Source organism: Echeneis naucrates, chromosome 13 (assembly GCF_900963305.1).
Source record: "Echeneis naucrates chromosome 13, fEcheNa1.1, whole genome shotgun sequence".
NCBI lineage: Eukaryota > Metazoa > Chordata > Actinopteri > Carangiformes > Echeneidae > Echeneis > Echeneis naucrates.
Window position 1 is genome coordinate 10,470,103 of NC_042523.1, and position 23,398 is coordinate 10,493,500.

Genomic DNA, 23,398 nt, shown 5'->3' on the forward strand with positions numbered 1-23,398 from the left:
ATTAGGGCAGATCACATGTTAATTGCATTCAAGCACTAATGAAAATACAAACTGACATGAGCGTGTCTTTATCAAGGTTACATAACCGAGAAAGATAATTCTGTGAACACATTGACAGAAGGAAGACAGGCAGGTCGACAGAAGCCCAAATCCATCTTATGATCTGAGAAATGTTGGACAATTTTCTCCATGGTCATGTCTTTTCCCTCGCTTGCTGGCATGGAAACAGTTGGCTGCAGTTGAGCATTTGGACATCACCCACAAGCAGTCAATCAGACGACGATGTCCCACCTCCCATACTAACAGACTCTAAAATTAACACCTGCCAAGTATGAAATGCCAGTAAAATTTGTCTTTGCCAGTAAATAAACAAGGGTCATCCACCACAACAGCCAAGATGATGATGCCTCAGCTGCTCTTTTCCAATCGTCAGATTCTGTCCCTGCTGACCACAGTACATTTTCTCTATCTGAAAGCCAGTCAAATCAAAACAAAACAGGGGCTGTGAATCAAGCAGGCTTCAGATTAACTGTCCCTTATATTGGCTCAGGAAAAATAAATAAATAAATAAACTGTTATTTCCCAGGTGACTCTGTGCACTTATCCTAACTAATACTGGTTTAAAGGCAACTACATGTAAAGAACCAAAACAATAAAACGCAGGAAGAAAATCTGAAAACACAGAATACATTTATTGAAGAAGGGAGTAACCAGGTTTGACATCATAGCCTGTATCTGCTCATCTCTTCACTGAATTTTTCACAATGTTCCTGACTTAATTTAGAAGATGAAACGGCACTGGAAACAAGCTGGGTTACAGCTCTGAGTCACACCAAACAGATGGATTGTAAAACAAAGGAACTGACAAGTACTGTAGAAAGTCACTACCTTTTTATCATCTGGGAGACTCTAACAATATCTATTTTTATTGTCTTTTTCATATCACCTAGCAAAGTAAGGAGATACATGATTGTATTCTATTTTCCATCCATCCATCCTCATCTGCTTATGTGAGGTCAGGTCATGGGGTGTGCTTTATTTTGTTTAAAGAAAAGCATTCATGCAGTTTTGCTCTGCATGACCTTTTTGTTCCTAAATATTTTCTGAGTAATTACTAAGGCCCACATCACCCCATACCGTGTGCCAACAATTTTTTCATCAATTGTAATTTAAAAAAAAAAAAAAAAGCCAAAACTCTGTTTTCATTATGAACAATCAGCCAGATACCCTGCACAAAACAGCATAATTTGCCCTCCCAGACTGAGGAATGGGTTGCATATTTGCTCCATAATATTATCTTTCTCTAGGATTTCTTTCCTACTGCCACTGAAATGGCTTCATTTCAATTCATCTTGGTCTTCCATGTTTGCTGGAAAATCAGTGTCTTACACATAAGAATAAAACCATTTGATCATAACACAACTGTCATCTATGCCCTTCTAAGGAATACATTTGTTTTATCCTGTATAAAATCCGTTATACTTTCCTCTGGAGAAATTTATCCTCTGAATGTAACCCATCCTATCTCGGAGGACTGGGAAATGACAATGCAGTGCCTGGAGACAGGCAGCAGTTTGAGGCCAGCACCTTGTTTAAGGGCAATGGCAAAAGGCAAAATCCAGTGTAAATTTGTTTGCATAACATAAAAGAAATAAAATAAAATACAAATTTCTTTATAGTTTCAACATTAAATTGCTAGGTAACACAGCTAACCACATTCACATAAAGAAAACTCTCAAGGGAATGTAGTAAATTGCATGGATAGCAATAGCATGGGAAAAAATTGATTGCAGTTAGTTTTTTGAATTTATCACTCTAGCAGTATACCACTTTTGAGTTCTCAAATTCTCAGATTATTTACAAAATACAAAGTGTCTAGCCACTCTGATGAGGGCACTGGATGTGTAACTGTGCTTCCGTTACACATCCATGTTATTCAAGGCCATCCCTGATATACCTCATTAATCCGTGCCATATCTAATTGTTCTAAGCCATCACAGCCAGACATTTGCATTCTTAACCAACACTATGCCCAGTCAAGTCCTTTTTGGACAAAACCGTCCAGGCTCAATGTGGCACACATTGCTAATAGATTTTATTTGGTGTCCTGTATACCCCTTCCCTTTTTTTAGCAAACTACCAAGGCAGTAAAATAATAAACTTTTCACAATATGCAATGAGTAAAAGCCTGAGAAATATTTGATAAGTCAAAACTTATCAGTGGTCTACAGACACCTTAAGGTACACAAGGGGATAGCAATTTCAGGATAACACTTAAGAGTGAATTCTGGAGAGACAAAGTGCAGCACCCAAAGAAAACGCTGGTAGGTGGGTTGCCAAGTACTTGATACGTACTGTAACAGAGGCTTAAGAAGGATGAGGTTTATTCAGAGGGACATTTTTAAGTAGCATTTTCTTTTGCATTATTTTCAAGATAGCCAAGACACAATTGTGATTTGATTATTTAGCACTTTTAGTGAGGCATCTAGTCCAGACTTTCACCAGGCAAACAATGATTGAAACAGCCAGTTACCACACCTGATACTGAAAGTGCTCATGGTTACTCTTGGCATGGGTTGGGCAGGGGTTCTTTTCTCTAAATCCAATGCGCAGTCAAAATATATTTAAGAATGCAATTAATTGCCCCCCCCCCCCCCCCCCCCCAAAAAAAAAGACTTTGAGGAAAATACTCTTTTGGTTTAATTAAAAGCACTAATTGTTAAGCTGAATCCTGCATTCCCCTCATGTTTGTAATATAGTTGTCAATGCAAAAGAGCAAGGAAAGCCCAAGGTTGTGTTTTGCATTCTGAGACAGACTGACTAGGTGTGGTCTGTCTTCGCAACAGCTCCACTGAGGGCGACAGATGGCACACAGGCACCTTATGACACAACATGAGCTACCACATACACCTTACCGGCCAATCAGAGCCTAGACTTTATAAATAGACACTGGGACAGGGCTAGCCTCCAGAGAGTTGACTGCTCTATTCCTTAGGGTTAGAATCTGCAGAGGCATCCACAGGGAGGAAAGACTATTGCCATTAATCTAGGCACTTAGAAACAGCCTGGTGATGAATTATAGTGGGTTAATGCCTTTTTCCTGATTTTATGCCTGCTCATTATATGCATGATACGTGCCAGTTTCAGATAAGTGGCCTAGATTGATTTCATTACCAGTGGGCATGCGTTTTAGGGTCATGTACACCTTTTAATGGTTTTTCCAGGAGGCTACTTTGACAGCAGCAAATAATGTTTAACACACAACTGATTGGCATTGCACGTTTGTACAGTCACTGAATTGGCAGTGATTCTATATATTCTATATTGACAGGCATTAATGGACCTCATTTGTTTGACCTTGAGATAATAAGGACTTAAGCCCTGTGGTTACAACCGATCCCTTCATTACTTTCAGCCCAAGGTAAAGCCAGACAGTAGCCACATGTGAGCTATGGTTCATTGAATGTTCTGTTGTGAATCCATTGGGCTGCAATATCAAAATAAATTTGTCAGGAAAACTGAATATTTAAAGCGTCTGGAAAATTAGTCTAACTAAACAAGCAAATTAAGGCATTGGAGAAATTGTGAATTACATTCTGGAACAGTTTTTAACAGTTTTCATTAAACATTTGTAAAATGAGTTGCAGCCTGACATCTACGTGATATCACATTGTGATATCACATTGGATAGTACATTGTCTAAATTTCCTCATGTCTAAACCAGGGATCTTAAAAATTTAACATAATTATGAGTTTATCAGTCTGTGGGTAGTACGGCTGGATGATTAATTTTATTTTCAATTAGGCCTTTTGCTTTTACCAGAACACATTGTTTATTGGGAGGCATTCTGTTCTGAAATAATCACTACCAACTTATGTTTTGGTTTAACTTAGCAATGGGCATATGAGTAGTGTGGCCTTTAGTAATCTCAAACATTGTTCACATAATAACCAGAATAACCAAGTGAGAGTGCAATGCAAGTGTACACAACAGAGTATGACTGTGAGTTGGAAAATCTTCTCACAAGAAAGTATTTCTGCACATGACATTATCTAAAGAGAGCATTTCTGCTTCTGCAACCACAGGATCATGACAAGTGCTCACTTGACACTTTCCAAATTATCCTTTCCACTGTGGTTTTTCTGGATAAAAAGCACATTTCCATTTCTCCACTGATTCTAGGGGTTTATATTATCTTGATAACAGTAGGAAAAAAAGATGACTCTGTGTTTGTCAATGTTAATCAATGTTAGCCTAACAAGTTACATGCTGGAAAATGCAGACACTTTTTTTTCTCGATCATTATTAAAACACCTTTGCATAACAAATAGCCACAGTCATTGTTAAACAGACCAAAAAATCATTCCAACCAACAAACATTACCAAGCTAAGACAATTAGTAAATACTTGAATGCAGTATGGTTGTCAGATTATAAGGAACACCTGTACTATGACAATTTATTTCAGTCGTGCACTAAATCAGGTACTATATCTGCTGTGTGTTTATGATTTTTGCATAATCAACCAATGCAAATGGGTTTTACTTCATGGGTATTAGTCTACTGTTGGCAACAGACACAGTTAAAGTCTATCAAAACTGCGCATTAACCGAAGAATTTGAAATCTTCAGTGCAATTACTCAGTCTGTGTGCAGAAATTGTTGTTTAGGGGAGTATCTCTCCTAAGGTTATTTAAATAAAATCTCTTTAAGACACACAGACCAAAGTCAGTCACCTTACACTATCTTAGCCCAATGCAACGCAGCAGCTCCAAAATAGAGCCCATCAGGCACAATTTCTTATGTTGCAAAAGGATTTCAACACTGCATTACTCCAAGTTCATTTTCTAAGTAAGTTCTATGGGAATGTTTCATGCTTGCAGTACATACTGTGTTTCACTGTAAATACTGTATTATGTACCACATCCATAATTTGGGAAGACTATGTAGCTAATAACAAGCAACAGCAAGTAAAACTTTAACTAACTTAACATTTAACACTACATAATATCATGGCACTATGTTTAGAAGGGAAAACATGTTTTACATGTTTTTTTTTTTTAAATTAGTATTAATCAGAAAGTCTTATCTTTAATTTACAGCAGTATTCAAACCCAATTCAATTAAATTACCTTAATTACAGCTTTGAGTATTTACAGTCAAGTCTTGAAAAGCTTTGCACACCTGGATTTAGGTGGCTTATCTCATTATTTCTGGGCTATCCTCTTGAGCTCAATCATGAGGAGCCTCTATCAACTGCCATCTGCAGGTCTCTTCACAGACAGGCTGGGTGACCCAAGAAAAGTTCAGTTCAGTTTAGTTCAAACCTGTCCCTCCTGTTAGAAGCCTTGTCAATAACTTGATTTTGTCATCAACATGCACTATCAAGACGTGTCCCTTGATACAACATTTTATCATGGAGGTCTAAAGAGAGTAGCTTGGACTTCAGGTCTTGATTTTTGTCTTGACATGTAAGTATGCATTTTGGGAATTTTATAAACTAATACAAACAAATTAAATTTACCACAGATTTCAGTCAATATATAAACATCCCAAAGATAATTAAAGCAAACAAAATGCAAGACAATTAAAGAAGAAAATTAGCAGCCACAATCAAACAACCCCTGGACTTGCTACAACAAAAACTAAAATCAGTTTTTGTTGCGACTGGCCAACATACCGCTTTCTTACTAATTAAAAACCCAAAAGGTATCACATAACCCAACAGTAAGAAGAATTCTGATAATGACAGACATGTTGAGATGCTTGTAACGAGTACCAATGATTCTGGAAGACAAGAAGGAAATAAGCAATGCTTAATAGTTTCAGTATTGCAACATAACTACTCAGCCTCCGCATTAAATCATGATACCCAAAACTTTCTGCGAAAACAATTTCAAATGTGGTACAGTAAGGCATACAATACTATGAATACCAAAAAAGCTGATGTCAAACATCCATAAAGCTCCAGCATGGCGGCTTACAACCATTTCTGAAACAGCACTCTGACCGTGTTCAGTCAAAATGTGTTTTAACCTGTGTGCAACTGTAGCCACTCAGGCAGAGAAAGTGCCCATGTGTTGTCATGAGGTAGAAAACAGCTCTTCACAGGCATATCCCCTCTCCCTACTAATGGTGGTTGTTGTGAAGGATCTCCAGTGGGAGTAGCCGTACGAGTCACCAGTATGTTGTTGAGAATAGAGTGGACTATTACTATTCTGTAATAGTATGCAAGCAGCACAGTCACTGCTTCTTTAAACCCATATAAATTCTATTTCTAATTATGTTCCATTATTAAAGAATGCAGGGACTCCTTTCGTAAAACAGTCCCTGCATTCTTTATAAGCTTTTGTTTTGTTCTTACACAAAGCCTCCTTAGGTTACAAAGTGTATTTGGCAGGGGAAAAAACAAAACAAACTGAGGACTATGGTGTTAGCACCATGAAAGCCTATCAGAGTTTGGGTTGGAATTTATTTATTTATTATTTGCGTTGTGCGCTTCTCTGGGACCAGGATGTGATACACACACATAGTATTTGATTGTCATTTTTAGGACGTGACCAATGAAATGAATTGTGATTCACTGAAATTTTTCTCACTGAGGCAAACCTGTTATGGTTTATATTTTCAGTTTGATTTCAGACAATGGCTTATGAATGAAGGAAGAAAGAAGATTAAAGCAGTTACTGGGCTGAAAACAACTAGCATAACTTTTTAGAAGATTCGGGCATTGACTTAAACCTGCTAGGCTGCTAACCAGCTAGTAAAGATTCAGTGTGAGACATGTCAGGAGAGGAGGGGGGAGAAGGATGTGCAAGCCAGGTAAAAATTCACCTGATGCAGTGCTGCTACTAAAACTTTTTTTCTCAACCTCTTAGACAGATGGAGACACAAAATAGAAGTTAAGACCAAAATTTTAACCTTAAAGTATCAGCTTTTATTCTAAATCATTTCCTGGTTTACAAAATAATAATAATAAAGTGTCAACAATTTCCAAGCAAAGGCAACTATTTACAATGAAAGTAAAAGACTCAAGCTCTCCAACACTTTTTAATTCATGTATTAGTCCGTCCTAAACTTCGTCAGAAAACTCATATTTTAGGAGGTTGTTTTTAAACAGTTTCTAGGTTTCAAAATTTTGTTGGTGTTGTTGTTTTTTTTTTTAAACTTCAGGTTTGAATGGGTTAATTTGCAGATTGATAGTTATCAGTACTCATTAGTGTTTAGAATACTGGCAATGATGACAATTATCTTTGGACAGCAGTAATGCTCATTCGTGTTTTGGTGCCATTTTAATCGTGCACAAATGCACTTTTTTTACACGGGCCCTGTCACTATGACTGCTGATCTGAGATACTTCATTTGCCTCAGATGTCCTGTCCTCCGACTTTGCACTGTATGGCATCCATGGAAAAGAAGCACAAAGGGGTTCATGACACATCCGGCTCCTGCTGGCAAAGAGAGCAAGACAGCTTTCAGGCAGTGGAAGTCAATGAGTCATACTGAGAGATCTTTGAAGGAGAGGGCATGAGAAAAATGGCAAAAAAAAATATCAATACAGACAAGCAGACACGATGCCAAACAGACAGTGCAAGTTTGTTTAAAAAAAAAGAAAAAGTGAGGTTTAAAAAGATTGCACCATAGGATAGACAATACTTAGATTTTTGTTTTGTTCATCTGTGTTGAACAAGGGGATACTGATCTTACACGATTCTGCATTTTATTCAGATTTGTAATCTTGTACATCTTGTGTTGTTTCTCTTTTATCCTCTCACAAGTTTTGTTAAGATCAACAATCAATAAATATAGGGGGTATTATGATCAATATCAGGAGCTTTACTTACGCTATACTACCTCTAAAAATTCAACTCATAGTTTCATTTGTTCAATCTTGACCTGCTATTCAATTTATTATGACATTTGCCATATCGGTTTTCTCAAAGGTGAATAATTCTGAAACTCATCTGCTGCCCTTTATCTCCGTTTTGTAAATTGTGATCAATTTAGATTAAATACATAAAAAATTAGTAGGTAGCGGCTTTAACCTGAAGTAAAGCAGTTTAGTTCATGCAGCATTTACTCATGATTTTTAGCAAAGCTGTAATTAAAGATCAGCATTAACTAATACTGTACAAATGCTGTAAAATTTACCATGATCATTTTATGTTTTTTACTGTTTAATGATACTGCTTAAGTTGGTGACATTCAAAACAGTATAAGCTAATTGCCAGGAGTTACACTGTTTCATGAGTTATAAATCACAAATATGTGTCATTCTAATGTAACAAGTGTTACAGGTACAAGTCAGTGTATGAAAATGTGAAAATAACCCATTTCATTGTGGTAAGAATATATTCTGTTCACAGTGATTTGCTCATGAAGCAAACATAAAGTGTTCTTAATCTTAAGTCAAACCAACTTTCTGTTTCTAGTGCAGCCACTTAATAATTTATTACTCATCTATATATGTTCAGTCAGCCAAATTTGGTCCAAAGAGCTTTGAAAATTTATAAATTTAGAAATTCAATCATGTAATATACTATCTAATTGTATATGTTTTATTTTTTCTTTGAATGGTCAGTTTCCAACAAAGTAGTGTCCTTGTCAGTTTGGAAGCAGCAAATTCATGGTTAGTATGGAAAGGCACAATGTAATGATGGTTCACACTGTCACCCCAGTTCCAGCCCCACTGGACCAACTGGTAAGTTCTCTTGTTGCAGGGACAAAGAAATGAGTTTCCCTCAGCCTTGGCTCATTAGTGCCTTTCTTATATTGGCTTTAACCTAAATGTTCTATGTTGCCCATCATGAAGATTATTCTTGGCTCTCACAGTTTTCAAAAGGTAAAATGCAAGGTGTTTTTCACAGTCTGGATTTAGATTTAAAGTTAGTTGACATCTTTGTCAGTTACTGAAGCCAGATTTGGCAAAATGTTGGAGCTGGAGTGGAAGTAAGTGGGATTGAGTATGCAGCACAGCCACCTGAGAGAGCTGTTGATCAAAACTAAGACACCTTCACAAGTTATTATATCACAGAGTAACGCAGTAAACACCTACATCTTGATCAACCCCCAAAGCTTGTAACTACACATGGGGGCAAACCTGTAAACCCTTTAGAGTTTGTTAGCTTTGCTTTGAATCACAGTTCAATGGAGCCAAGATTTCAACATGCCAGCACTGTGCATTTTATGTCTTGGTGTATCGTGCTAACAGATAGGTTGCAGGAAATTAATGAATTACAATAACCAGTCCAATAGTTCTGAAATTACACCCTTCCAGTTACACCTTTCAACAAAGTCCTGTTGTTAACGACAGGTTTATAATTTATCAATCATATATGCATTTTATTACATAGTTGGGTGGAAAGTTGCATTTTAAATAATATTGATGCACTGTACCAAATTGCAAATCAACTAACTAAAATTTTCTATCATGGACCCAACTGACTACTACTACAACTTAGGGTAAGTAGGCTAGTTGAGCTAGCTGTAAGAAGCTTAATAGTTCTGTGCCAAACACTATCTACAGTCTGTGGTGGATGTGCTGCTGTCAGGTATTATGATCTACCCAAAATAGTCCTAAGTGTGTCAACTAATTTAGATTTTGTTTTTTGTTTTTTATAATTTATTTTTTTCATCATTGTATTTACTGTAGCCTAAAATAGCAAATGTGAGTCATAAGACAAAACCTGGAGAAAATGAGCTGGCCAGGATAACAGAGGAAATGTACCTCTTCCAGACATAACCCTTGACTTGAAATGACCCTTTAATCATGTCAGAGGGTCAAAAACTGACTGAATCTCCCATTTAAAAAAAAAAAAAAAAAAAGAGGTGAATAGCAGCTTTGACAAAAGAGTTGAGCTAACTTCCACCACCCTAAGCAGGTTTCAAGGGGGGAAACGATGCTGAAAACATCCCATAAATGTTGCCGTTCTACCTGTTCAAGGACACTGTTATATAGTCAACAATATCAAAACAGCCGTTAACATTTCAGAAGAAACTATAATCCACCCCCATTTCCCTGTTACTGAAGAGTTAACTGTAGTACTCCAGTGACCTCTGACTCAGAGTTGACCGTAATCCCTTTGAATCTTCCACTACGTGTGTATGTTAAGATTCATCTGACACTGAGGGTGCAAGTAAATGTTGTCAGTTCAGTGCCCTGAATGAAAACACCTTAAAATTAGATGTTAGATAACCTCTGAAGTTTCCTGCAATGCAAAGACTGCAGCAGTTACATCTGAGTGGTTGAGGTGTCTGTGAATGAAAAGGGATGGGCTCTGTGGTAGATGTGGGATGTGTGAATCTTTGTGTGGCACTCCCTCCCTGTGAAGATACTCTGTTGGAGAAAAAAGAGATTGTCGTGACATCAGGTGGCTAATAATAATTTGAAAGGAAGTGGTTGTCAAAGTGAAGAAAAAATGGAAAATTGGTTTGTGACAATCCATCTGTTGGAAGGGCATTAACAACAGTAGTATCTCTCCATGTACTGCAGAGAGGATTACCCAGGCAAATGTCAGTCAAGAGATGTGTATTGGCCTTACTCATTCATTATTCATTGAGATCAATGACCACAAGCCTGCACGTACAGTCCAGATAGACGAGGTCATAGTGAATGTTAAGATCTCACATTGAACTTTTGAATTACCACCATGGAGTAATCTGTAGATCTGAATAACTGATCTGATTAATAGAAGCTAAATTACAAAGCAACAGAAAGCAACAAATAAAAAATAAAATAAATAAAGCAAATAAAAGCAACTATTCACTGTAGGCCAAAATATTATCAATTAGAAGGAACAATGAAAATATTCAATATTTAACATACATTCATCTTGACACAAAATTCAGAGGTGCCATGCTGCCATGTAGGTTCCTTTCTATCTTTGGACATGTCTATTACATAATTCTAAATTACTCTGCTTGAATGAGGATGAAATCAGGTTAATTCCCATCCCCTGGGATATCACTTTCTAAATTTCCTTTTCCATCTACTCCTCTAAAAACCCTAATACTGAAACATGTACCCATAAAATATGATCAATTTGAGAATAATCTGACAGTTCACTGACCCCTGTAGCTGTAGGCTAATAGATGTATTAAAAAAGTTATTATTAGACATTATCTTTTTTTGAGTAGGCAAATTTTTCAATGGCCAAAGAGCCTTAGAATAGAGCATTAGCGGTTCTGTCTGTCCGAGATTACATGTAGAATACAATGTGCTACTCTCGACAGCCATGACTTAGACCAGATGAAACATGTCGCATGTGAAATTGTTAAATGGGTTCAAATTCACTTGACTGACTGTTAAAATACTTGTGGAGGCTCCCTAAGTATAGTTTATCTAAGGAATCACTGACATAATTTCAAACTGGATCCTGTACCCTGAATGGATCAGAAACGTTTATAGCTGCAACTGCTCCCTTGTGGAGTATCTTCTTACTGTGTTCTAATTAGATATTAAAAATAACTTTTTTTCCTGAATGAACATCTCATTACTTATTAAATGATGGGGATTTTTGATAATAATATTAATGCATGCCATGAGTTTTTCTTTTTCTGATACAGTGGTATCACAAAATTGTCAGGCAATGACTAAGCCATAGAAAAGTATCATGCTATAGAAAGTGAGACTATGGTGACTGCATAAAAATAAAGCCTGAAGCAGGGCAATCCAAATTTTCCCTGCTCTGTGCATGGTAATGCATCCCATAGTGTTTCAATAATGAATGCGCCATGATGTGCATAGACGCATGAGAAGGCACATACACTGCTTCCCTTCACACTATATAAAAGAAGTTGCAAGCTAAATCCTTGCCAACAGCATATTGCTTTACTATGGTAAGATGAGACATGCACTCATTTTCTTACACTGGACATACTGTAAGCTTGCTTTCAGGTGTTGAGTTGTGAAGACTTCTCTGCAGCTTTTCTAAATTGAGATATAATTCCTTCAGGCATAGATAGTGACATGATTGTAAGCCAATTTCCTCTTTCAGGGGCTGTATTGGAAGGCTATGATGTCTTAGTTTAGGTCACAAGGGCCCTGCTTTTCCCTGCTTCTTTGCCAAGTAAGACATGGAGAGGCACATAGAAGATGCCAGGAGGTGCTCTTGGTACATAACAACCAAAGCAGAGGGGGAAATCAGCTTTTATTTGTGAGTGAATGGCCTAGTGAGAAAAGGTGAAACATTTTGCCAAGAGTACCAAGCATTTACACAGCTGAAGGTGACTGGCTAAATGAAAATCAGAAAGGGAGGTAAAACAGCCACATTCAAAGTTGTTTTTACCATTGTCAGGAGGAACTGGCAGCCTGTATAAGTGAACAACTGCAGCCATATTTTAATCAAAAAGAGGCCCAGCTGTTTACAAACAGGTCATTTGTACATCCACAACATAAAGCATTCCTTCAGCAATCAAAACATACTATCCATGTACCACAGTGACCGCCACATAACTGGCGTGTTACAAAATTCCTTAACACAATCAACACACATCCAACACCCTGTCACAGGCTCCTTTTGTTCCACACAGGAATCTACAGTTACATGTCCACAGGGATCCTGCATTCACAGCACTGGCCTCTTTTTTTAAAAATGATGAATGACAAGGACATGCTGTTCTAATTTCCTGATTAGTCTGAGATCATGTTTCTGATATTGAGAAAAACAGGCATAGTATAAAGTTAATAAGTTCACAACATTAAGGTAAGAAACCATGTGTACGGATACTCTAGTAACGAGATGCACACTATGTTCACCTCCCAGGCCTCTCAGTTTAACCTGTTTCACGCCCTTAGATTTAACTTGACTAATATTAATCCAGCTGTAATAACTCAGATCTCACAGGAATGACATTAAGGACGCTCCCACCACACAATCTAATTACTGCAAAAGCTACTAAACCAAAGCTTACGCCCCCTCTGTGAACAACCCCTTAGGAAAGTATGTTTAAGTTCCTCCCCCTGTGCTTTATGGGGTCACGTGCATGTATAATGTCATCTTTTTAGTGTCCTTAGGCAAAGCATCTCCTCTCAGCTCACGCAGACCTGGATCTGTCTGATCCACTCCTGTCACCAAAGAGTCAAGTACCAATGGCTGGAACAAAACTATGGCCTGCCTTATTTCTCCTTACTAACACTGGAAGAAAGCCTTTAGCATCTGTGAGATTTAAAAAAAAAATTATTAAAAAAAAAAAAAAAAAAAGTGCAACAGATATGAAAAATTATTCTACACTTTGATTCATAGGGCATTTCACCGACTGTTTTGCACTTAAAATAACATATGATTCTGTTGAAAGTACAGAGTCAGAATAGAAAAAAACATTTGAGTCATGTGTGGCTGACAGTTTCACAGAAATTGTCCCCCAATCCAGTAGTTGTGCTTCTTTTTTTTCTTTCCTTTTTTTATAGTATAAGTATATTTTCGATCATTAACAAATTCTGGATCAGTAAAATCCTTTAAAGCTTAGCAGTGGCTTCTCAAAAGATACTGTCCTTAGCAGTTTTCCATGGCAAAAAATAAAACAAACAAAAAAAAAACAGATCAGTTGAAAAGATATTGTCTTGGCCCTTAACCTGCTATGGTGGGAATTAACTAATAAGTTAATCATTAATTGCCTCCAAAATTCATTGATCCGTCTGATTTTAACAAGATTTTGCATGGTGTTACTTGACAGTTAAGTCAAGGACCAGTTTAGTTTGTCAAAGTTTGCACATGCATTTTGGGGTAGTTACTCCTTGTTCCCACACTCAAAAGATTTGGTCTCTGTGACATCCAGAATAGAATAGTGACTTTTTTTTTTTTTTTGGCATAACTGGCCCAATGTAAAACGCACTCTAGCAGCCCTGTCACATACTGTACCAAGCCATCATTATATGCTCGGCTGAAAAGGTAGATGATTGACTGGAGTGGAGATTCAATGCTTTTCTCGCCTTCATATAACACACTTGGGTTTGGTGCTAGTTGTGAAAAGTTGCAATGTTTCAGTTTATGCAAAGAGAACTTGTGGCAAGACTTTTTCACAATTCTAAGCAATTTCAGAAGCAAACTGATCAATCCTTCGGCCTTTGCACTCAATCATGATGTGTATATGAGTTAACTGATCGGCTGTTGGCATGCAGGAGAATGAAGGAAACTAGCTGTATCTTCCTGAAGCAAGGGAGGTCTGCTGTTGAACTTGTAGCCATTGCTTTTGACAGTGATGTCTGCTCTCACAATGCTTAGTCAGACATAAAGAAGTCTGAAGCTTCTGGTAGTCAGCCTGCTGTCGGCCATGCCTCCATCTTCCTTTGTAAATGGAGCAGCATGGAACTACGTCATCATTTCCACGTGATCTGACTGATGATGTAACAGGCTGAGTCAAACAACCCCACTGTTAACTATAGCAACGTTTTCCTGTTTAAAAAAAAAAAAAAACAAAAAAATGAGCCACATGGTTGGATGCACAGTTGAAAATCTTTTCTCTGCCCCACAGGTTGAGGACATTAACTCATCTCTTATCTTCCCAGCTCTTTTCACTTCTCTCACTTTGCTTTCTGTGGGTTATACTCCATTATCGCGCAATTGTAGTCTTGAAATTATTCCATAGCCCACTTATCAGTTTCCAGAGGATCAATTAATAATTATGTCAAGAGGCTTAACAGGCCCATTGAGCGTGGAGCCAGCAGAGAGGAAAAGCAAGAAGTAAAATTATTACTCCCTCTCCAATCTCTGTTCAATCATATATACTGCAGCCATGCAATGTAATCATCTCTTTAGGGTCTTTGTTGGTTCTCTCTAAATACGCCAATAAAGAGTCTGGTCTAGGCCTGCTCTAAATGTAAAGTACTTTGAAGAAACTTTGTTATGATTTGGTGCTATATAAATAAATTTGATTTAATTTGCTCAGTTCCACGATTATGATTTTTTTTTTTTTTTTACTTGAATCTGCTGCTCAAAAAAGTAAAAAAGAGACATTTTCAAGTACTTGTTCTTCCCATAAGTGCAGTAAAGTCATAGAACAAATCCAAAACAAGTGTTTTCTTTCCACCTGGGTTGTATGAAAAAGTCCCCAGTCTGTTAAAGGTAGTAAATATTTTTCAACATCTGAATACAGATGGCTCGATATCACAAAAGCATTGAACATGCAAGTTAACAGGCAGTGCAAATTGAATTGATGAGTATGCAGTGTTATCTCTAAAACTGCACTGGCCACTTTGCATTGCACAATATTATACATTTAAGGTAATACTTGTTAGTTTGTCATGCAGGATTAAGTCAAAACCAAACCCAAATTATATATCTGTTTCTTAAAAACTGTCTTATATAAGAATGAGTAATTAATCCGTTGACTGATACATCAGTTTATTACCAATACAACAACTATAGAAATGCTGAATATACGTTGAAAGGTGTTGGCTTATTTCAACTACAAACTTTTCCCGAACCCTAACCCCTTAACCCTCTAACCTAGCCATATATATATATATATATATATATATATATATATATATGGCCATATATTTTTTTTATGTAATTTGCTTATAATTTATTTTCTATCGTTTTCTGATCTCATTTGAGGCTTTAATTAAATCAGCTGCTTTTCTCCAGTTATTCATAGTTAAGTACCCAACAGCTTCACAACAAAATGTGATGATAGATACTACACAAATATACAAGGAGCCCAAACTGGTCAAATACATTAAAATATACCTGTTACATTAGAAAGCACTTTTCAAAAATACATACTTCTACATAAAATCATCCATGAAAAAAATTGCATTACCATTACAATGCAGTGAGAGCTCAACTCCCACTGCAATTTCCTCTCCTGCCCAAGGAACATCCCTGCACATGCTGGATTGTACATGAAGGATTAAAAGGCTATCCCATGAAAACCCTGAGCCTGAGTGTAGCTAGAGTACTATTCCTAGCAGAGGCCCCAGGCATGTCAAATTGCTGGTATTAAAAACAAATAAATGGGCACGGAAGGTTTATTTAAATACGCAATTGGACACAAAACTCCCTCAATCAGACATAAGGACACATTTTACCATCTTATGCATGGGAAAATGAGGCTCCCATTTCAAAGCCTTTATCGTGGCATCAGCTTTACATAACAGATGATTCAGAGTAGCAGTTGTGCTTGCTTTGCATCACTGTGGCAGGGAGACAATCAACCAAAACTGTCCCCTAAAGAGCTTTGATGGCTTTGATTTTCAGCTGCCCCCTCCTCAGTGCCACTATCACACCTGTGCATGCTGTCAGGTGCATTAAGAAATGCCACGTGCTTTATTCTGCACAATGTACCTTTAACTGAGAGACCGTGACTCAACCCAGTGTGTGTGTGTGTGTGTGTGTGTGTGTGTGTGTGTGTGTGTGTGTCTGTATGCATCTACAAATACAGAGCAGCATCCTCCCCCAACAACAACCAACACGTCCCATTCGGGCAGAAGCTAACGACACAACACCACTATAAATGGAATGCATCCCCCCCCCCCCCCCCCCCCCCCCCCCCACACACACACACACTCTCTCTCTTACACTATCCATCTACACACTGTCTGAATCCACACTAATGCAAATTTTAAAGCCTTTTTTTTCCTTTTTATACGTCATATATTATTATTTAACACACAATAACGCAAAGCCAGCGTGCGGGCTGGTCACGCAAAGAGCGGCGTGTTGGTGTGGGGAAAACAGCCCCCGACACACGAAGGGACTGACGTGTTCAGCTGAAACAACACAGCGGCGGCTCGGCTCTAAGCTAATTAGCAGCAACCGCAGCATCGTTACGGCTGCACCTGCTACACTGAGGGGGGGGGGGGAGGGAGGGGGCGAAGGGATGCCTGCGGTCCTCAAGGGGGGGACCGGGATATTCATGGAGGGATGGAAGCAGAAACATTTATCCCGAGTCAGGAGTTTTAAAAAAAAGTGTCGCTCTCTTACCTGTACAGCTCACGAGAAGCAAGGCTAAAAAAACATCCCTTGACTGGACCATTGCAACTCCCGAGTAACGTGAACGTTAAACGGCCAAGCTGACGGCTAATCTCCGCTCGGTCCCTCCGGTGGTGCCCTCGGGTTTCCTGGCCCCTCTCAGATGCTGTTCATCCTAGTATCTGTTATTTTTTCTTTTCTTTTTTTTTTCTGGCTCGTCGGCGATGAGTGTCAGCGGCGGGTCGGTGATGACAGACAGCGGCCGGAGATTAGCGGCGATGAGCGCCAGAGCTCTGTTCAAAGTCTGACTGACAACCTCCGCCTGCTCACACACCGAGATCAGTCCGCGCGGCCGAGAGAAACAACGTCTCGTTAAATAGTGCGCGTTTCGAAGGAGATCAGTGTAGGAGGGAAACCCCGGCCATCACTGCGAATACGCTAAATTACACAATATCTACAGTGTTTGTAATAAAAAAGGAGTGTTGCAAGTGCTAATGCAATACTAAGGGCAAAAAACGTGAACGACCACAGCAAACATGATGGACCGTTTTTGTGTCTTGGTTTAGTTGCAGCCTGTGGTCGTGTCGCAGTTCTCTAGTTGTTTTGTGGCTCTTTCTCAAGCTCTTCCTTTGTGCTCGGCTGGTGTCTTTTTAGGATTTAGCAGGTCTTTTAGCTCGATGGTAATTTTTGTCTCAATGTGTCATTGCGTGATTGTTTGCAAATATCTTGCATCTTCTCTTTCTGCGTCTTTGGGAAGAGAATAAACACTTAAAACACAAACTCCCTTCAAACACGACCTTTTAGAGCCTGCGCCAAATAAGTAGGAAAGGTATCCATTTAGAACCGTCTTTTCTGGATAATTTATTTTATTTTATTTTTTTTAGAAATTCACGCGGCTAAGACAAAACAAGGGAAAATGATCCAGAGTTTAATTAAATAAACAATTAATTTATCAATGAATTAATAAACACTGGTTATGGATGTAGTCACTAAAGCTGCATAAATAGGTTGTACTTAGTTATAACATAGTTGCCTACATATAAATCATAACAGGAATTTTGTAACCTTACCCAGTTCGTGGATGTCACGTGTTTCTTTGCAAGCTAAATAGCTTTCAGTTTGGTTAGTTGGCCAGATAAAGCAAGCACTTTGATCACACAATTACAATAATCAACAGCATAATCTGCAATCTATAAACAAATTGTTTGTTCGGATATGAAAAACTCCCCTTGAACGTTTGACCATTTAAATTTTAAGACTCTAGGGATGCTTAACCAGCATTCATTCATCAGTTTGTAAGCATTTATTAATAGATTTTTACCTATATAATTTCATACTGGCAATGCAAATACATTCTGAAATTAGTTTATATCTCATCTAGGAAGATTGAAATAGTCTAGTCTATCAGTCTATCATTTGAAAACAAAGCAAATGCAATAACATGTAAGTAAACACCAGTAATGACAGTCATCACATCATACTCTTGTAAAGCACTGCTGTGAGTCTAACACTCCCCTGGCACCCCATCATGTACTCCATCAATGACCAAAGAGAGCCTTGTGCAACATGGTTTATTTAAGCTTTAAAATGAATTGCACCTGAGAGGACAGATATGCAAGGGAAGGGATGTTGTTTGCTTGCACAGCAGGGGACAACCATTGCATTTGGCACCCTGTAAGTACGGTTTGCCTTTGAGTTGCACTGTTGGCCAGCAGAGAGATGAAATGGGCCAAAATGTAATAAATCCAAATCAATCTATAGGCTGACTGAAAAGCATTGTGGTGAAATTTGCACATTAACTGCAACCTATTATTCTTTAGTAATTCCTTGCAAACATACCTCTACAGGAAGTGTGACCCCAAAAATGTTCAGATGTACTACTCTTCTAACCATCCATTCACTGGTAAATAACTACACAAAGCAGAGAGGGAAGCTGCCATTGGAGAAATGGAGGGATGTTTGATCAGTATCTATGCCTCAGCATCACAGATTGGAAAACAATGATTCAGCTGATGACTCATAAATATCATCTGAATGTACTATAGTGTTTCATTCTGTTTGTGTTGAAGTGAAAAAGCTGACCAAACTTGCTCTTATTTTTGCGTTATGTTGTTAGTTTCAACTAATGTCTGTATTACTAACCAATTTTCAAGTGATTTCTTTTAAGGGATAGAAATGAGAATAAATGCTCATGTAATTATTTATGATTTTGAAATCTCCAGTCCACCAAATTCCTTCCTTTTAATTGATAGCTGGAGAAACAATTTTCAATTAGTCTGCACAAAACTAAAAAAAAAAAAAAAAAAAAAAAAAAAGAAAATCCACAATTTTAATACTGTTGTGTTTTTAACTTGTGCTAAAATCTTATCTATAATACTCTTATACTCCACGCTATATCATGGGCAATCACCATGAAATAGAACTTTTGCAGAAATTATCGCACTCCCAAAAGGGTTAGCCATCAGCTACATTTTTGTTAAACTGAATATGCCTAATTGTTACAAAGCTGACAGAACATGCTCTTTTGGCGACTCAAACCACCCAGAATCCTTTTCAAAATCTTCTTTTGTTCAAACATACTGAAGTAGCAGCGGTAGTAGTAGTACATGTGCAATGCTTATTCATGAAATGTTTTTTTTTTTTTTTTTTTTTTTCAATTTGTAGCAGAGAATGGCATAATAGGAAAATTACCATGTTACAAATACGCACAATTCTTAACATTTCATTTCACACTGGGCTGTCTGAGGGTATTTTGTGGGAGTTGGTCTTTCTTCCTTCTACAGTATCTCTCTTCCATTCTGTCTTGCCTCTCACTCTCTTTCACCCATTAGAGCACGACCACACATGCATACTCTCTTGAGCTTACGCCTATATGCACACACACACACACACACACACACACACTCACACACGTGCAATATGATACTGCTTCCTCAGTGGTAATATCTATCTATTCATCGAGCTATTGCTCTATCTATCGATCGATCTATCGATTGAACTATCGATTGAACTATCGATTGAACTATCGATTGAACTATCGATCGAACTATCGATCGATCTATCGATTGAACTATCGATCGATCTATCGAACTATTGATCTATCTATCTATTGACCTATTGATCTACATAGTTTCTGGAGAGACTGCCCACGACTATCCTTAAATGTAGGAGGTTCTAAAATAGTTTTTCTTACCTCCTCCACTACCAATATACAGCACTGTTATGAACATTGGATTCTGTGTCAGGAAAAGTGGAGGTCACTGGTGCAGGGAGATGTATGAACGCAACATATTTAGCACCTGTCAGCCTGATTAATGAGGAAAAACTGACACCATGATGACTGGTTAAAATTATTATAATGCTCTCAAATAGACTCTAGTAGTGTACATTACATAAACAATTACAATCTCCAAATCAAGCAAGAAAAAAATTAAAGTGGTGTTGCTTCATGACCTGGCAAAACACTAGATTTGAGTAGAGCTCTACTGCAAGACATAAAAAAATATATTTTACATGTAACAAACATGAAGGACACATGTGCCAAAGCTGTAACTACTGAAATTCAGTGTTCTGCAGTCTAGATTAAACATGTAATGGAAAGCGATGAGAAAGCTTGGAACACAGCTCTATCATTCAATTATCACCTTTGAAAAGACTGAGCTTCCTATAATCTCAGGACTACGGGCTGCATATCAGTTAGCTTGAGTGTTGACAGACAGTGCATTCATTGTCCTGAGAGTCTGTCCTGCAAGGCACACAGAGCTCCTTTGTGGACTGCAGATATTAATCTGCGTAGGCAGAGATCTGGATAAGTCTGACTAAACTCCAATCCAACCACACATAAGTACACACAGAGACACCAAACACAGATTCTGCCATATGCATATTCATTATTTAACAGCAAAAAAAGAGAGGATGCCGTGTCCAGCTCCATGCAGCTTCCCCCTCCATAAAGATTTCTTTATTTGGGGAGGATTCACACAATACAGTCCACTTGCACATTTGTCACCACCATTGCAGACATAAGGTGTCATTGCTAGATGTCACTGCAATGCTCTAACCAACTTTCATCATCACCAAGTACAAAGAGGGCTTAGTTCCACTCATAGTCCAGTGTTTGTATCAGACCAGTGACAACTCTTCATCTCTGACTCATCAGTATACCAGACTACAGTAATACACAGTACAATATTTTGTGACCACATGATGACAAATTTGGCCAAATCACACAGACAATCCAATTGAATATGGAGAGCGTTTCAAGTAAAGTTTTTGATGTTGAAGACCGTCAACACTTCTGAGAGTTTCTAAATGTACAATGCGAACACATTTCTTAATAGCCCTTGGTTGAGTCAACCTGCTAAGTGCACCAATTACATATTTTGACTGAACAATACATTTTGGATGAAATTACTGAAAAAAAGTAATATTATTTATTATTATTATTATTTTTTATTATAATACCAGAAGGAAAAAAAAAAACGGACACACCACAAGCAAAGAAGGGTTCGCAAACGTCTTCTATCTCTCTCTGTATTCTTTTCATCTCCTGCACATTTTAAAGAAACAAGGAGCTTAATTGCAGAAACTGAGCATGACAACGACATGGAAAGCATTAGGGTGAGTCAGTCACAACCGTCCATGTTACAGTAAATAAAGTTTAGCTATCTGCTGCCACCTTGAGACGTAAAAACATAACAAAAGGGAAACGCAGTCTTAGATGTGATGACAACACAATTTCAAATACCACTTTGCATGCGATGTGGTCTTTTCGGCATGTGGGGGCAGCATACCTCTAATGCTGAATGGGACCCACAGATTTGTCTCTGTATAATTCATGCATGGATCGTGCACAAATGCAATTAAGAATGAATGAGAACTAATGTTGATCACTTTTCTACTGTAAAAGTGGGCTAAGTAATAGATTTTATGATGTTTCCATGGAATATGGCACCAATTGAACTGTCTGCTCCAGCTGGATGGGAGATTTAGCACAATGGAATAGCAGTGGTATTTGTTTGATTGGTGTTTCATCATCTGTTTCTCATGTTATTTTCAGGGAAATGCTCCCACTTATTTATTTAAAAAGAAAAAATTGAACCTACAGACCTGAGAAGTTTGCATTCATTTTTCCGCTTTGATTTTAGGATATTTTCACACAATTTTTCTCACTTCGCTTTGTATCTATGACTTACCAATGCGTCGATGGATCCAAATTTGCAATGCGAGTGTCTACGTTATCATTGCTACTCAAGACTATGTCAAATAAAACGTTCCGCATTGAGACATTTTGCAACAAAGCTGAATATTCATTAAGTGTTCCATTATCACTCATGTCCATCTCATCTTTTTTAATTATTTTCTGAGTCCAATGCAAATTAGTGAAAACAAAGTACTCAGAAAACCTTCTGCTTTTGTGCTAAACGTAAGCATTTAATGACATTTGATAATACATTTGTAATATATTGGAAAATCAAAATTAACTGCTGTTATTGCACTCCCCATCAACACACACACACACACACACATTGAACAGGTGGCAAAAAGCTGGCTGGTTTTATAGATCCATTAAGTACAAAGAAACACCCTTCTCCCAAATGCACTTGTCTTATTTATAAATGCTATTAACGATTAGAGTAACAGACTGATTTTAAGATTTTCACCGCAGACTACTCAAATACCCTATAAACCGAGCTAAGCATACACCAGCTTCTGTAATATGCAGTGACAGTTCGCATCAGATCCTCAGTCTTTCAAGAAGCCTGTCACTTTGGATTTCTCTCAAGCTGTATGACAAGCCTCAAACATACTCAAACCCCATTTCAAACCCCAGACTATGCAGAACACTGCTCTCAGTCATCAAACTGCCTTCAAGATGCTGTCTGCAATACTGAACCACCAAACCACCGTTCAAGTAAGAAGATGAGAGAAGCATGAAATATGTGATAGATCAAAAGGATAATCTTTTACATGTCAAGTATGAGATCAACAAATTGAATACACAAAGTTGGGTATATGAAGGGATGATATCAGAAATCCAATTGGCCTATCTGACTTGAACAAAAATAGGTACTTTCTTTCTGCCTATATGCACTGTGCATATAAGTGCCACACCTTAAAGGCAATTTGTTATTTTCTTCGTATGTCCTAGAACCCATTTAGCTGTTATTTAGTTCCCAGTAGAAGCCAGTGTGTGAATCTGTGCTCTGTGTGTTGGCTCATTCAGTCTTTAACAGGTCTTTCACTGTGCAGTGTGCATGTGCATAATGTTATGGCCCCTATAAACCTCCTGAGCCCAGCACGGCTGTTGTCCTCCAAGCCAACCTGGAAGTTAACTCTGCCATGGTTCGTTGGCTGCGGACCCACTATAACTTCAGTGGCATTTTGAATGTACCTTTAGATCGATGCTTGAAATAAGATGTGAGCTAAACATCTGTGGGCACCAGTTCCTCAGTCAAAGCACAGCGACATCTTAAAACATATGAC

General features: G+C 38.0%; 1 protein-coding gene across 3 annotated transcripts in view; it reads right to left on the reverse strand.

The window, feature by feature from the left end:
• The window catches only part of ncam1b (neural cell adhesion molecule 1b), a 69,214-nt gene extending 52,017 nt beyond the window's left edge, over positions 1-17,197 (reverse strand). For all 3 annotated transcript variants that reach the window (XM_029516844.1, XM_029516845.1, XM_029516846.1), the window contains exon 1: positions 16,925-17,197. In XM_029516844.1, the coding sequence (XP_029372704.1) occupies positions 16,925-16,976 (52 nt within the window). In that variant the 5' untranslated portion in view covers positions 16,977-17,197. The remainder of the gene's footprint in view (positions 1-16,924) is intronic.
• Between the last annotated feature and the right edge of the window lie 6,201 nt (positions 17,198-23,398).